Below are 16,747 nucleotides of genomic sequence, written 5' to 3'. Positions count from 1 at the left end.
CCTTGCTGCCACCACAGTATATATCGAAGGCAAAGAAAACACACCGTTTTGTTCTACATCGAAAACGGTTCATATAATATTCTATAATGACGGTAAAGGATGTTATAGCCGCGCTTACACCACTTCATCAGGCTGTAAAAGGGTGTGAAACGTCAAACGCAATGTTTACGTCCAACAGGCTGTGTAGATTTGTGATAGAGTGAAACTGCTGCTGAAATAAGAGTGCGCGATGATTTTCGGTGATTATCCGGCGAAGTACAACCCGAAGATCCACGGACCTTACGATCCTGTCCGTTACTACGGCAAGCCGGATACGCCAGGTGAAGTTGATCGAATTGGGTGCTTGGTTTAGCCACCGTGACAAGAACCCAAGGCTGCTGCTGGAGTCGTGAAAACCTGAAAACCCAAGCGGATGGGAATTGCCCCGTTCTTCCAGGTCAACGTCGGCGGAATGGTGTTATTCTATGCCAAAATGAAGCAGCGCAGGAACTACAAGTACCACTATACGAAGGCCCCTGGAAGCAGGGCAGTGAGAAGCGAATGAAAGTGCGATCCGCGGTGAATAATTTTGGCAGGATCTGGAGGGTGGTTCCGGATTGTGGAAGATAGCAATTCGGCATGTGTTGACAGACGGATGCTGGCATATAGTGAAAATCTGCTTGTTCGGAGAGTAAATTACATAATTTGCGAAAAATAAAACGTGAAAATATAGCGCAAATTTCGTTTTTCTGTTAAATGATGGTCACTCCTCCTGCGTTGATTCTTCGAAAATTAAGTATGAGGCTAATGTAATTGTAATAGATGCGTCACAAGTTGTTGTTTTACAGCTTACAGCTGTATATTCGCTGTATAACTAACGATAAAGCGCTTCTTAATTATATATTGAGTAGCATAACAAATCATATTGTATAGAAGCAGCCGGAATAATAATGGGAACTTTTATTTCACACCATTTGGTTGCTACTTTTTACGGTGTTGAGTTATAGCTTAGTGAAAGCAGCAAAAGCGATAACTGATGAAGTCTATTCAGCTAATATTTGTAGCTGCAAATCGTTTGCGATACAGCTGTATTAACGCTAATAGTTCTATTTTTGACAGCTTTCAATTTTTGCTGCGTTCGCTGCTTTAATTCAACTGTTATACAGCACAAAGCAAATAATCTTGGCTTATAGCGCTAAAATTGTTAGTTGGGTTATTCTAATGCAGCCGCATCTGCGCGTAGTGTACTCTACTTGTATCTCTCTTCTCAACTATTTCGTTCGCACTATTGGCAGCACGCTTAGTTTCAGTTTGAGCGTTATCCAGGCCAGGCAGTAATGTTTGTAAACAAAACGGCCAGCATGTTAAAGATGGCCTCCTAGCCACTTTCGCAAAGTCAGATAACCTTACTCTGGCTACAGAGTACAATGAACCAGCCTTGACCGAAACTATTGTTATTGGCTGGTGCAAAGCACAGCAATGCTCCCGGAGAGCGTGATGGAATGAAAATGGGTCCTGGAGACCGTATTGAGGTGGCTGGTGCGAAGAACAGCATTGCTCCTGAAGAGCGGATTTTTTGTGGCTTGAGTGACAGCGCTTCGAAAAATATGTAAGCAGTGGCATTGGTGTAGTGGTTAGCGTGATTATCACACAAAACCAGTCGGTCGGATATCAATTCCCGTCGACGCCTTCGGCATTTGCAGAGACAAAAAAATCTCTGATCACGTGTTGCTTCAAAATAGGTATAAAACCATTGGGGCCTTTGTATTGTCGCGCGTCGGAATGCGCGTGTGGGACACGTGACGTGTGACTCGTTCCCCACATAACTGTCATAATGACATGTGTGGCGCTGCATTCTTACAATGATTATGAACACAGCGCACTATTCAAATTTTAGTCGCGACGCTTGGATATTGCGAAAAAAATATATTTAAAAAAAATGTTTGTCCTTATTTCTGTCGGATCCATAATATTGCTAGGTCCGTTATATAGGGTTTCTGGTGTATATGCAGGTTTGCCTAGGCATTCGTGTTTAAGCTAAGAACCAGATATTGGTGGACGTAAAACTATAAATGATGCCAAAGAGTTTAAATTGGACAGAAATGTGTTGGGATGTTTTGGTTGCGGCCCGACAGTAAATTTAAGCAATAGGTGCACACGAGGTTTTACAGAACATAAACTTCGAAGAGCATGATGGAGAAATTATTAGTTCCGGAGTTCGAAACAAATTAATATAATTTGAAATAATTGAATACCTTGATCAGAGATCACCTAGTTTGCAAGCACGAATAACTGTAAAATAAAGATTGTCGTAAAAACAATTATCATTAGCATTCGATGTTAGAAATCAAACCCATGCAGAGAGGGAACAGACCTGGTGTAGTAATTGGAACACACACCTCTCACTCTGAGGACCTGGGATCGAATCCTGTCCCGGAGAAATTCACCAATAACGTTGGAGTTATAGTGACGACATCCTTTGGAAGAAAAGGAATGCCGTTGATCCTGAGAAAAAAACAGGCCCAAAAAAAAAAATGTTTTAATCATAATCATCAGACATCTGTCAAAGCTTATGTTATTGTCTACATTAGAAATGCTTGTTATATTATTAGCAGAAAAACAAGCAAATGAGTCAAGTCTTGGCTGGTGAAGTGCGTGAGTCACAACGTAAGTGTGAAAAAATCTTAAGTATAAAATATGATAATTTGAGAATTTCGAATCTATCTCAAAAGGAATAATGCAATTGGGAAATATGTGTGAAAATTATTAGATATTGAAAGAAATATGGTGGTCAAACCGATTGGAATCCAGAACAAACAGATTTGGAACGAAATACATGTCGATTCTAATGAGCGAACAATATGAACACTGGAAATCATTATAAGCTAGTTGTAGGAAAGAAATCGTAGAATTTCAGAAACATAACCAGTTTTATAAAACAGACAAAGCTAAGCACTTATCATAAATCTTTATTGCAATAAAATGTTTGATCGGGATTCAATCAATATGGAAGCAGATGACAATAGTGTGTGAACGTTAGATACGGAATAAGGTTGCGGAAATGGCCGCAGATTATCCGTTGAAAATAGTTCTTAGAAAATGACGAGAGTGTAACGTCTGTTTTTTATATATAACTCAAAATGTCTCGCACTAAATTTGCACTCAAATTGAAAAAAAAAATAAGACAAATTGGAGAAGGAAAAAGGAGTGAGTATGAGAACAATGGAAACGAATGATTTGAAGTCGAAATAAAAACGTTCACGTCTCTTGCTATTGTCCAGAATGTTAGGGTACGTAAATAATAGAACAAAATCTAGAAGGCTGAAGAAATTGAAATGAGGTGTATCAGTATCGAGAGATTGAATATAATACAACAAGTGGTATTCATTCTAATCCCGATGACTACTTTATTTCGTCTTAAATTTCATTGGCAATCTGTTTTGAGTAAAACATCATGTATTATGCTGAATGTCAGTCTTGAATGTGACATTGATTGAAATATCTGATTAACATTTCTCATAGAATGTTTGAGCTAAGGTACGTACGCCAATGAGGTAAAACATTAGTCTATGGTACAGAAACCTGAAATTCATTTCTACATTTTAGATAGGTGAATATCTTATTAGGAAGACAATGATGGATAATGTCGAGTTTGATGTGATAACTAAATTATAGGCAAGACAACATATTTTAACCGACTGAATGGAGGTGCTAGTTATCCTTTCTCAAGGAATACTTAAAAGTTAAGTATGAGCAAAGTAAACTAGAGGTCTATGAGAAAAAAGGAGATGTGGTGCCTTGCATTAACGAGCAGCCGGAAGTAAATAGTTTCACCTTGCAGTGATGAACAAACCTTGTCATTAAGGTTGCATTAGATGGCAATTGAGTAGTTTGGATTGAGAGTGTGAATGTGACAGTATAGCGAGGAGTGCGGTTGAGAGGGAGATTCATTGAATGTTGATTCTGTATGAAATATCTACCTAACAAAGGCGATGACCCAAACGAAGAGGGAATAAATAAAACAACTCAGTTGAAGGTGTGTGTGTGTGTGTGTGTGTGTACAATTCACCTCCCACTGACCGGCAGTGCTTTTATGGAAGAAATCTGCGTGCACCTATTTACTAATATTTTGACATCTATAGATGCACATAGTTTTAGCCCAGGAGATGAAAGGTGATAGCTCTGCTGCAACTCCAATGACCCATTTCGAGAATGGCTGTTCCAACACACACATTCTGAGATCATTTTCATATACAGCCAGCCCCGCATGAAAACATCCCCATATCAACTGGATATCTGAGATGAGATCACACTTCCAGAATTAAAAATAAAATTTTCAATTCTGGCACGTATTTAGTTGTTTGAAAAGTTTGTAAAATATGGATTGATCTCACCGGTTTCCGTTGTTTTCTTTTCTCATCTGTTTCCTATTTTTGGTTGACTCGCTGATGTTGCTGTGGTTTTGGGAGCTTTTTGTTTGCTGTTTTTTCTCATCCACATATTAGTAACAAGTATCCATTCCTTTCCCTTTCGAGTTCTCTATTGCATCCCCTGGAAGCCGTATCTGACCTCTCCTCCGCTGCTACACTGGATCTCACTCCACTCACAGTATCCAGACCGTGATCCATCCTCTATCATCTCCGCTCACTGCATCGTATACTTGAAAATCGCACCCTTCCAACTTCTTTACTTCAAACAATCAGAATTCATTCCATTACTTTTCCTTCCCTCACTGCATCGGCTCACTTAACCCTTATATCTTCTTTCCCTTTCACTACCACTCCACATTCCGTAACACAACCCCTCACAATCCTCACACGCAATACACCGCAATACAATCCATTGATAAGTTATTGCTTTTTTCCCATTTCATTCCAACTTCTGGCCGCCAGAGTGACCGTCTCTCACCTCACCCACTCTCACTGGAAGGGAAAAAAAAATATGGCGCTATCTATCCCCGTATCACCGTCGTGAAAAGGCAATCGGAATTTTGCATATAACTTGAACTGCACTATTTTCTTTTGTTAGATTCCACTTCCATCCAGATATCTGCTATACACTTTCACCATTTCACCGAATTCCTCTGTTTATCTGCCTTCAAAAACATGGCTATTATAATTTATTCGCGCCGCGACTTGAAAGAGCAGCCGATTGCTTCCAGTGCTGCCAGAACCATCCAATAAAACAACTCAACTCAGTTGAAGGTAGTACAAAACTGAACTTCTGTATTCTCTGCATTGGGTTTTTATACTTTCGAGTGTGAGTACTCACTCTCTTCGTATCTTAGTTTCACTCTTAATTCTAATGTATATGTAATTGCTCAGATCTCTCATTTCACTTCACTACAACACCTTCTTCCTTTAGTTTAAAATTGCATTTTCTTATAATGGATATTACAACAGGAATTCAACATAGTTCAATAATAAACATAATCCCTTTTCATCTTCTTTATCACATTTCGATTAGATCTTCTTAACTCTTGTGGAACTTCTGAATGTTGTATTTCTTCAACTTGTTCTTCGCATGGATGTTCTCCGAAAATAAAGGAATCCGCAGGGAAACCATAAAACTCTGAATCAGAATCCGACATTTCTCTAGCATTCTCAAAATCATCTTCCCTTCTCCTTTTCCTCCTATTAGGCAGTTTTTCCTCTCCACGAAAAACTAAACTATTGCTTGTTTTCCTGCGAGAACCTTCATAAAACTTTATTTGCTGTTTGTGTGCGGTGATCATTCGTCCGCTGAGCGAAATTACGAATTTCATCCTTGACGTCTTCGTCGCTGTAATTGTGTATGCTATTTACAACAGCATTCGGTTTATTAAAAATGTTCCTCCAACCGTCATAGAAATAGTCCATCCAAACTCGCCCCATCAGTGGTGCAAAATTATTGTCGCATTTTAAAACAACCAAATAAAGTTGATGTCTGTCGTTTCCTATTTGAACAAAAACATGAATCTTTCCCAAAACCTTCAATCTTTTGCCATCAATCACTGCTAACTTCTTATTGCATGCTAGAAGCTTAAAATTCCTAAAATTTCGCAAAAACATTTCCTCCGAAATCACGCTTGCAGCCGATCCACAGTCCACCTCCATCGTCATTCTTCTGTTTTCAATCAAAACTTCAACATAACATGGTTCATTGATACGATGGACCGATGATATCATTAAACAGGGCAGGTCTTCTTCATCTTCCGACTGATCTGGTCTTTTAAAATTCCCAATTGTCCTCCCTGGGGTAGGAGGTCTGGAAGATTCTCTAGGCGAATCCAAAAATTTTACGCTTGCCTGGTCCTTATCTTTCCCATTTAAACGATAGCAAAATTTTCTTGTATGGCCTCGCTTCTTACAGTACGAGCACAAATAAACCCTGTCTCTGTTAAATCGCCGATCGTCAAACCTGTCTTCTCGTCTGTCCTGCCGACTCCTGCTTGTGCTACTAGATGGAGAAAAACTACTATCGCGTTCACGGTTCCAACTTCTGCGCCTGTACTGCCTTGAACGAGACCGATCTTCTCTTCGTCCTAAACGCGCAACGACCGAAACTCTGTTCTCATCGTCCTCTTTTATATACCGTGTTCTACTGTTGGATTTCATTGGCAATCTGTTTTGAGTAAAACATCATGTATTATGCTGAATGTCAGTCTTGAATGTGACATTGATTGAAATATCTGATTAACATTTCTCATAGAATGTTTGAGCTAAGGTACGTACGCCAATGAGGTAAAACATTAGTCTATGGTACAGAAACCTGAAATTCATTTCTACATTTTAGATAGGTGAATATCTTATTAGGAAGACAATGATGGATAATGTCGAGTTTGATGTGATAACTAAATTATAGGCAAGACAACATATTTTAACCGACTGAATGGAGGTGCTAGTTATCCTTTCTCAAGGAATACTTAAAAGTTAAGTATGAGCAAAGTAAACTAGAGGTCTATGAGAAAAAAGGAGATGTGGTGCCTTGCATTAACGAGCAGCCGGAAGTAAATAGTTTCACCTTGCAGTGATGAACAAACCTTGTCATTAAGGTTGCATTAGATGGCAATTGAGTAGTTTGGATTGAGAGTGTGAATGTGACAGTATAGCGTGGAGTGCGGTTGAGAGGGAGATTCATTGAATGTTGATTCTGTATGAAATATCTACCTAACAAAGGCGATGACCCAAACGAAGAGGGAATAAATAAAACAACTCAGTTGAAGGTAGTACAAAACTGAACTTCTGTATTCTCTGCATTGGGTTTTTATACTTTCGAGTGTGAGTACTCACTCTCTTCGTATCTTAGTTTCACTCTTAATTCTAATGTATATGTAATTGCTCAGATCTCTCATTTCACTTCACTACAACACCTTCTTCCTTTAGTTTAAAATTGCATTTTCTTATAATGGATATTACAACAGGAATTCAACATAGTTCAATAATAAACATAATCCCTTTTCATCTTCTTTATCACATTTCGATTAGATCTTCTTAACTCTTGTGGAACTTCTGAATGTTGTATTTCTTCAACTTGTTCTTCGCATGGATGTAATTGTGTATGCTATTTACAACAGCATTCGGTTTATTAAAAATGTTCCTCCAACCGTCATAGAAATAGTCCATCCAAACTCGCCCCATCAGTGGTGCAAAATTATTGTCGCATTTTAAAACAACCAAATAAAGTTGATGTCTGTCGTTTCCTATTTGAACAAAAACATGAATCTTTCCCAAAACCTTCAATCTTTTGCCATCAATCACTGCTAACTTCTTATTGCATGCTAGAAGCTTAAAATTCCTAAAATTTCGCAAAAACATTTCCTCCGAAATCACGCTTGCAGCCGATCCACAGTCCACCTCCATCGTCATTCTTCTGTTTTCAATCAAAACTTCAACATAACATGGTTCATTGATACGATGGACCGATGATATCATTAAACAGGGCAGGTCTTCTTCATCTTCCGACTGATCTGGTCTTTTAAAATTCCCAATTGTCCTCCCTGGGGTAGGAGGTCTGGAAGATTCTCTAGGCGAATCCAAAAATTTTACGCTTGCCTGGTCCTTATCTTTCCCATTTAAACGATAGCAAAATTTTCTTGTATGGCCTCGCTTCTTACAGTACGAGCACAAATAAACCCTGTCTCTGTTAAATCGCCGATCGTCAAACCTGTCTTCTCGTCTGTCCTGCCGACTCCTGCTTGTGCTACTAGATGGAGAAAAACTACTATCGCGTTCACGGTTCCAACTTCTGCGCCTGTACTGCCTTGAACGAGACCGATCTTCTCTTCGTCCTAAACGCGCAACGACCGAAACTCTGTTCTCATCGTCCTCTTTTATATACCGTGTTCTACTGTTGGATATCTCGTGATTAAGAATAACTTTTTCCGCCTTCTCAGCGGTCAGTTCGTCTTCGTCAAAAAGTCGTTTTTGCAATTGGCGATCGTACACCCCGATAACCAAAACATCCCGAATGGCTCTTTCTTTGAACGTACCGAAATTGCACTTCTCTGCCAATACCTTAACCGCGATTACAAAATCCTCTGCTTTTTCATGCCTTGATTGCTTCCTTGTCCAGAACTTAAAACTGTGAATGACATCCGAATCGTTTTTGTCAAATCTTTTCTTCAATGTCTCGGTAATTTGTTGGTAAGACAAAGCATCAGATTTAAAATCTGTGCCCGGGAACAATTTCTTCAATTCCGAGTAAACTTCCCGGCCGCAAACCGCTAAAAATGAAGTTTTATACTGTGATTCCTCTAATTTGTTATGTTGAAAAATAAACTCAAGTTGTTCTTGGTATTGAACAAAAGGGATTGATTCTGGCACATAAGGATCAACGGTTGTGGATAAAGACATGCTTTATTCGTAAAAATCACAGAGTAAGAAAAAAAAATACCGATGTATGTAACCGTAAGCATCAATAGCTTAAATCATGAAAAATTGACTATAAATCTAATCACATACCTGATTATTGTTGTCTAATAATACAACCGGACCGTAACTTTTGCTCGGGTCCCCAACAGCAAAATCGGTAACTACAGCTCAGGGCAGATGGCAGGTAGCACAGCAGCAACACTCACCGGCACAGCAGCAACAGAAACTCAGCCTCCTTCAGGGTCGACGAACTCCAGCTACGAGTCGGACACTAAAGCTGACGAGGTCAACGAACTTAAATCAGCGCCTTGGCTGATGTAAACAAAGCACTTTGAAATGGCGATGATCGATGGCACTACTGACTCCTTTCAACCGGTTTCACACTATCACTGTTGCCAATAAAGTTGCTCAATTTGTTGTTGAAAAAAACTGAGCGAGATGTTTCATACGCCTGATGGAATCTGCCAAAATCGCGAGCCAGCACTCATACACATGCACTATTCTACGTGCGAAGAATAGACAAAACTTCTCACTGGTTTTTCTCTTTGCTGTGCCCACCTTTTGTATGGCTGCTGATCCTTTGACGCTTCACACTGTACATAAAAGAACAAAATGGATACAAAACAGCGTGAGCACCGACGCTTACACAGGTTGGGGAAATAAAAAGTGGTTACATCAACCAAAATGGTGCTATTGCAAACGTTCTTTTCCAGGTCTATTTTTCGAACACCCGACCAAAAGCACTTTTTCTTCTCCTCGAATAAAACCGCAACAGGCAAAACAAAAGCTGATAAATCAGGAGAAAAGAATCAAAAGCTCCTCAAACTAGCACTCCAATGTGTTTTTTTTTCTCGAAACAATGACGAAACAAAATCCACGCCGAAATGCTGCCTATAGAAAACACAAAAACGGCGTCCTTCTTTTGTTTCAGCACAATCCAATTACAAAAGATAAAATGACCACTTACGGCTCCGATCTAGATTCCGACGAAAACAGGATACCGGTAGATCTTCTACTTGCACGCACTTTCGCTTTTCAGAAAAAATCACTTTTGAAATTGAACTAAAACTTATCCTCGACGACAGTTGAAATATCTACCTAACAAAGGCGATGACCCAAACGAAGAGGGAATAAATAAAACAACTCAGTTGAAGGTAGTACAAAACTGAACTTCTGTATTCTCTGCATTGGGTTTTTATACTTTCGAGTGTGAGTACTCACTCTCTTCGTATCTTAGTTTCACTCTTAATTCTAATGTATATGTAATTGCTCAGATCTCTCATTTCACTTCACTACAACACTGTAGAGTGAAAGCCGGAAGGTACAGCATAGAGTATCGAGCTCTAAAAGATTTCAGAACACGTAACCGTGCATCTGAAAATAGAGGAACACCACAACTACAAACAATCGTTGAACTCAAGTTAGTGCACATTCTATTGAGCCTGTTTGGGTATAATGTCAGATAGGCCACTGATTACGTTTTCAGTTTCACTAGGCCTTCACTCAGAGCAGTTCAATGGTAACCTAAATACCTTAAACTTGGTTTAATGAAAATGTATGAGCCCACATAAGTGTGGAACTTATTGATTTATCTTCATAACATTACTTGTGACGTTTGTTGATCTGAAGCCCTGTACTCAACGGAGTTCTTGGATAACCCTAGAAAGACGTTGGCCACCAAAACCTTAAAAAGTACGTTTGCTTGAGTATAATCCTTATTCATAAATCTCCGAAAGATCACTGGTTGTAATCGTTAGATTCGAAACTAGATATGACATATTTTGTTGAGCCTATTCATTTGTGGACCTTGGAGATCTGAAGGCGTATACTCTTAAGGAGTTCAATGATGACTTGAAAATGTCAAACTTGGTTGAACACACTTGTTTAAACAAGTATGAGTAAACTCTCTTGATTTATCTTCAACCCTCATATAACGGTCTAGGACTGTACCATTTACGAATTTGTGTGAATGGCTGAATGCTTATACTAAAAGTAACTTTTCAATCTTTGTCATTAAAATGTTTTTTTTTTTTTTTTATAATATGATATACGACAAGAGAAAACGAACCGGGATAATCGGCGAAGACCACAGCGACGTAAAGGGACTAGCGATTGGAAGCTCGGTACGTGTAACTGTAAATCTCTCAACTTCATCGGGAGCACTCGCCGACGTGCTGAAGGACTGCGTATTCGGCATCGTAGCTTTGCAGGAAGTGTATTGGAAGAGGTAACCATACTATCTATCAAAGCTGCGGCAACACTCGTGAGCTGGGAACAGCTTTTATAGTGAAAGGTGATATGCAGAGGCGTATGATCGGGTGGTGGTCGATCAATAAGAGAATGAGCAAGTTGAGGCTCAAAGGCCGGTTCTTCAACTTCAACATAATAAAGCATTCCGGAAGTACTGATGATGACAAGGACGCTTTTCACGCGTAGCTCGAACGCGAGTACGACAGCTGCTCAAGCCACGCCGTCAAAATCATCATAGAAGATATGAATGCTCAGGTTGGCCAGGAGAAAGAGTTCAGCCCGACTTTTGGCTTAGGAATAATTGATTTCGCTGCCTCCAAGAATATGACCATTCATAGCATCTACTTCCTGCACAGCCTTCCATACCGATACACCTGGAGATCTTCACAGCAGACAGAATCACAAATAGACCTCGATCTGATTGATGGACAGCACTTCTCCGACATTATCAACGGCAGGACCCAAGCAACCAAAAGTTCGGATAAAAGGGCATGTTTTGGCTTAATCAGCTTACTTTTTAAGTAATTAACCGGACTTTACAGTTTATATAAAGTTCGTTTAAGTTTGATGTTTACCTTCAAGTACAAAATAAGTTGAATTCGAACTTGTTCTGAACTTTCAAGTTGTTGATGAGTTCATGAGTTACTCATTTGAGAATCAAGTTCATTTAATATCCGCAGTGATCTCTTAATCAGCGAGAAAGTTTCACTGAAACTAGATTTATACCAAAAGTAAACTATGGAGTTCACTGCTTAAGTACAATCCGAACTATTGGTTGCTTGGGGACCTATCGTGGCGCTAACATCTATTCTTGCCACTATCTGGTGATGGTTAAACTGCGCCCAAAACTCTCCGTCGTTAACAGCGTACGGTACTGACGGCCACCTGCTATGTTCTACAGCGGCGCAAGCAACCGGATGTTGCAGCTGCGTACGCGCAGTACCTCGAGGCTGAATTACCGGAAGAAGGTAAGCTGGATGACGCCCCTCTTGAGGACTGCTGGAGAACAGTGAAAGCAGCCATCAACAATGGAGCTGTGAGAAACGTCGGCAGATACTGGAGGAGAAGAATGCAGCGCGGGCGGTCATGCTGCAGCAAGGGACCCGGCAGAACGTGGAACGCTATAGACGAAACGGCAACAGCAGACCCACCTCTTTCGGATGGAAAAGGCCACCTGACGGAAACGGAGTGCGAGGAGATGGCCGGTCTCAAGAAAAACGTAAGTTCTATCAGAAACTCAACGCATCCCGCAACGGCTTCGTGCCGCGAGCCGAGATGTGCAGAGATTAGGATGGGAGCATCTTGACGGACGAGCGTGTGGTGATCTAATGGTGGAAGCAGCACTTCGACGAACATCTGAAAGGCGCTGAGAGCACAGGCAATGAAGGACGGTACAACGGATGAAATGCCTTCGTCTGTACTGCGTACAATGGAAACCTAACAGCCCCCACTTTGAGGCAGGTTAAGGATGCCAGTCACCAGCTCAAGAACAATAGAGCTGCTGGTAAGGATGGTATCGGAGCTGAACTCATAAAGATGGGCTCGGATGCACCGGCTGATAGGCACAATCTGGGAAACAGAAGAGCTACCGGAGGAGTGAAAGGAAGGGGTAATAATCTACAAGAAAGGCGACAAGTTAGATTGTGAGAACATTCGAGCGATCGCCATTCTAAATGCGGCCTACATAGTATTATCCCAGATCATCTTCTGTTGTCTGTCACCTGTAGTGAACGAGTTCGTGGGAAGTTATCAAGCCGGCTTCGTTGACGACCAATCGACACCCGAGTAATACACATGTTATAATTAGGGCATATAAACTGATATATAACTAGATTTAGTCATATAAAAGTAATGTTGCCTCAATTATAACATGTGTGCTACTAGGGCAACGGACCAGATCTTTACTGTACGGCAAATGCTCCAAAAATGTCATGAATACCAAGTACCAATCACCTTTTCATCGATTTCAAGGCAGCATACGATAGTATCGACCACGTAGAGCTATGGAAAATCATGAACGAGAACAGCTTTCCCGGGAAGCTTACGAGACTGATAAGAGTGACGATGGAAGGTGTGCAAAATTGTGTAAAGGTTTCAGGCGAACACTCCAGTTCATTTGAATCTCGACGGGGACTACGACAAGGTGATGGACTTTCGTGCCTGTTGTTCCATATTGCGCTAGAAGGTGTTATGCGGAGAGCCGGGCTTTAAAACCGGGGTATGATTTTTACGAGATTCATTCAATTTGTTTGCTTCGCGGATGATATGGACATTGTCGGCCGAACATTTTAAATGGTGGCAGACTTGTTCACCCGTCTGAAACGCGAGGCAGCTAAAGTTGGACTGGTGGTGAATGCGTCCAAGCCAAAGTACATGCTAGTTGGTGGAGCTGAGCCCTGTCGCCTAGGTAACAGTGTTACAATAGACGGAAATACGTTCGAGGCGGTCGACAAGTTCGTCTACCTTGGATCCTTGCTAACGGCTGACAATTACGTTAGCCGTGAGGCGCATCATCAGTGAAAGTCGGCCCTAATATGGCCTCCACAAGAAGCTGCGGTCAAAAAAGATACACACCCGCACCAATCATGTACAAAACGCTCATAAGGCCGGTAGTTCTCTACGGGCATGAAACGTGGATGATGCTCGAGGAGGACCGGCAAGCACTTGGAGTCTTCGAACGTCAGATGCTTATTACGATCCTTGGCGGTGTGCAGGAAAACGGTGTGTGGCGGCGAAGGATGAATCACGAGCTTGCCCAAATCTACGGCGAACCCAGTATCCAGAAGGTGACCAAAGCGGGAAGGATATGATGGGCAGGGCATGTTGCAAGAATGCCGGACAGCAACCCTGCAAAGATGGTGTTCGCTTTGGATCCGGTTGGTATAAGAAGGCGTGGATCAAGTGCGTATCGATTTGGCGAGCGTTGGCCGAAGAACCGAGGATGGAGAGATGTGGTTACGAACCAAATATTGTGATGTGAAATTGTTGATTTAGTGCTATCTGTTTACTAAATAAATGAAATGAAAAGACCCATAAAATAGTGACTATGCCTAAAATAGAGTCTGTCATGTCTACCTATCTCAAGAGATATTCCTTATGACTATGGTACCTTTTACTTGTTTGTACCTACGGGATTTCTGAACAATAAATACTTGTTGTCGTAAGCTCAGAAGAGGAGACTTCCTGGACTGTGAACAGATTAACATATTATTTTATTCTTTATTTGCAGGATATAAAAGAGTCTTCAACCCTAAATCATGTTTCGAAACACTATTTATAGCTACAAATAGTAAAATATCGAGAATGCGAAATATCTGCCAGAATTGTTAAAATCTGGCGTCTTCGGCAAAATATTTAGTAGCTTTTTTTTCGTTCATGGCTCGTTATTCTCCACGAACGATAAATGTCATGCGTGTTGTATGAATGCAGTCGTATAAATAGGATGAAATTATGGCTCGTGTGTCAATGATCGTTAAATTTTCCAAAGACTGGAACATAAGACACTGATTCGTTCGAAGGCTGTATACAGGCATGCATTGAAAAAAAAAAAACTTGGTGACGAGTATTTAACAGGTCTTAACTAATGCGTCGGATCCAGTTAAACCCTAATTGTAGATTTCGTGTAATATTTTATTTCCGGATAATTTAATTTTTCGGTTATTAATCTTAGTATGGTAACTATCTTTTTGCTGGACAGACTGAATATGTGTCAAATCCTAATAAATATGCTCAACACCGCTTCAAGTTATCTGGTTTCCACCCATCGGCGGATCGTATCCCTCACCATCTCCTTGCTGCGTCTCAGCTCAATCGAGTCCTCCTCGGAAATGGAAGCCATATCCTGCCCGTGGAAAGCATCCCGGATGATGGTCACATACGTATTGTTGAAGATGACTTCCCTGACGCCGGCAAAGCTCCACGGGTCCAACGTGCCTTGAGTGGAAATGCTGTTCCGTATATCGGGACGTGCTCCCCCATAATAGTCGTTTGTTTGCCTAATCAGGGCTTCGAACCTATCGCGAGTTAACCAGTCGTCAAACAATTGCTCGCAAATTCCGTGGAAAAGATCTGTCGAGAACCGTCGGCCAAACGGTTGATATTGCGACGCAGCCGTGAGGGGCCAACCAAGTTCGGTACAGCGCTGGAACATCCATTGACGTTCACCGGACTTGACAATTTCGCTATCCACATCGATTGTGTTGTAGGTATCCACAATGCTCTGGAAATCCATTGCTAAACATTCTGCGTTTGGAAAGCGACCAGTCAACCAACTAGCCAGTTCTAGAAGGCTATTTTCATCGTCGGAAGCAGTCAACGGTTCACACATTTGTTTGATGTTTCCGCGAAGGTCGGCATCAACGACTTCCCGGCTGATTTCGTTGAATATTCCGTAGAAGAATGCCTCTACTTCAAGAGCGTTTGCTGCGTCAATAGGACGGCAAGTGTGGAATAGTTCATCCACAGTTGTGGAAAGTCCAGCGTCTATCAGATTCTCGGCAGTACGGAAAGCACGCCAAATGGTGCTATAGCAGTCATCCCCACCAAAACGACGAATGTTCTCTCCAACCACTTCGGCAAACTCACGATAGTTGGTACTAGCTCGTACCATTCCACTGGACGACCACACTCCATGTATTAAGTGGGGGAATCGTTGTCTCATCCACTGAGCCAGAGATGCAGAATAGCCAACTCCGGCAAGAATAACCTTAGCGTTCGGATCTCTTACAACATCTTCTTTGAGGTGTGCAATGAAGGTGGCCAATTCGGACAATATCTGAACGTTGTGCAAATAGCGGAAGTTGTTACGACTGACGTCTCTACATAGAAAAGGAATGAAGATAAACTTATCTTTCTTTATGAAACTCAACAATTAATACTCACTCAACCGGGATGCTCTCGCCGTAATACCGCAGCTCGTTAGCAACCAAGAAACCGTTCATCTCGGCGGCCATGTCCACGAAGTGTCCTTGCTCAACGAGATGCGCCTCCAGGGGCCATGGACCTCCGACAAAAAGGAAAATTGGTCCGCCTCTTCGGTAGTGACGGTTGTTCGTTACGTACCGCATCGAAAAGGAGTTCCTGTTCTGCGGGTTTGTGTACACCTGTCGGAGATTCACCGTATTCCACAGGGCAGTATTGTTGGACTCAGCATTGCTTCCGAGGTTTCGCGGAATGACCCTGTGTGTGCCAAACAGTACCGGTCGGCTTGGGTTGATGGTTATGGCTGCGGAAGCTAGGGCAACCGCAATGCCCAGAAATGCGAAAGCTTTTACAATCATGGCGATAAGTGTGCAAACCTCCACTGTTCCTCCGATTTTTTTTGGGCCTGTTTTTATACTGCACAAGTAGATTACAAGACCTTTGGCTTATCGTATGGCTAAGATAATCACCATTCGTGCATCTCTACCCGTTGCAGGACAAGGAAGTAATCGCTTCCAATCTAATGTATGTTTGAGGTGTTCGAACACAGACAATTCCTTCTGGGCGAAAAAATGAAAACATTGAAAGAGTCATTGATGCTTTCTATCGAGAGCTAGAATTGTTCGCAGCTCATTATGGAAATATTTTTAAATTGGTTTTAAAGTACAAACCAATTTTTTTGCATATTCCATTTTGTGGACAATCTGAATCATCGTAGAACGATCTAAAATATATATTTTCTATAT

General features: G+C 41.3%; 2 protein-coding genes across 2 annotated transcripts; one reads left to right on the top strand and one right to left on the bottom strand.

Moving 5' to 3' along the window:
* The first annotated feature begins 229 nt into the window (after positions 1-229).
* LOC110675198 (putative ATP synthase subunit f, mitochondrial) lies at positions 230-544 on the top strand. Its single transcript, XM_021839611.1, has 2 exons — positions 230-346; positions 437-544. Exons 1-2 carry the CDS (start codon positions 230-232, stop codon positions 542-544), a joined length of 225 nt encoding a protein of 74 aa, XP_021695303.1.
* Positions 545-14,690: 14,146 nt separating this feature from the next.
* Positions 14,691-16,404, bottom strand: LOC5576644 (thymus-specific serine protease). Its single transcript, XM_021845925.1, has 2 exons — positions 15,963-16,404; positions 14,691-15,898 (listed from the first exon to the last, which is right to left on the bottom strand). The coding sequence occupies exons 1-2, from the start codon at positions 16,358-16,360 to the stop codon at positions 14,827-14,829; spliced, it is 1,470 nt and encodes a 489-aa protein (XP_021701617.1). The 5' UTR covers positions 16,361-16,404; the 3' UTR covers positions 14,691-14,826.
* Positions 16,405-16,747: the final 343 nt, after the last annotated feature.

Source organism: Aedes aegypti, chromosome 2, assembly GCF_002204515.2.
Source record: "Aedes aegypti strain LVP_AGWG chromosome 2, AaegL5.0 Primary Assembly, whole genome shotgun sequence".
NCBI classification, from domain to species: Eukaryota; Metazoa; Arthropoda; class Insecta; order Diptera; family Culicidae; genus Aedes; species Aedes aegypti.
Note: the sequence above shows the minus strand (reverse complement) of the source record. Positions and strands in the feature narration are given on the sequence as shown.

Coding starts and splice junctions, on each gene's coding strand:
- LOC5576644 (XM_021845925.1), bottom strand. CDS start 16,360: ATGATTGTAAAAGCTTTCGCATTTCTGGGCATTGCGGTTGCCCTAGCT. Junction 15,899..15,962: donor GGCGAGAGCATCCCGGTTGA/GTGAGTATTAAT, acceptor TTTTCTATGTAG/AGACGTCAGTCGTAACAACT.
- LOC110675198 (XM_021839611.1), top strand. CDS start 230: ATGATTTTCGGTGATTATCCGGCGAAGTACAACCCGAAGATCCACGGA. Junction 347..436: donor TTGATCGAATTGGGTGCTTG/GTTTAGCCACCG, acceptor CCGTTCTTCCAG/GTCAACGTCGGCGGAATGGT.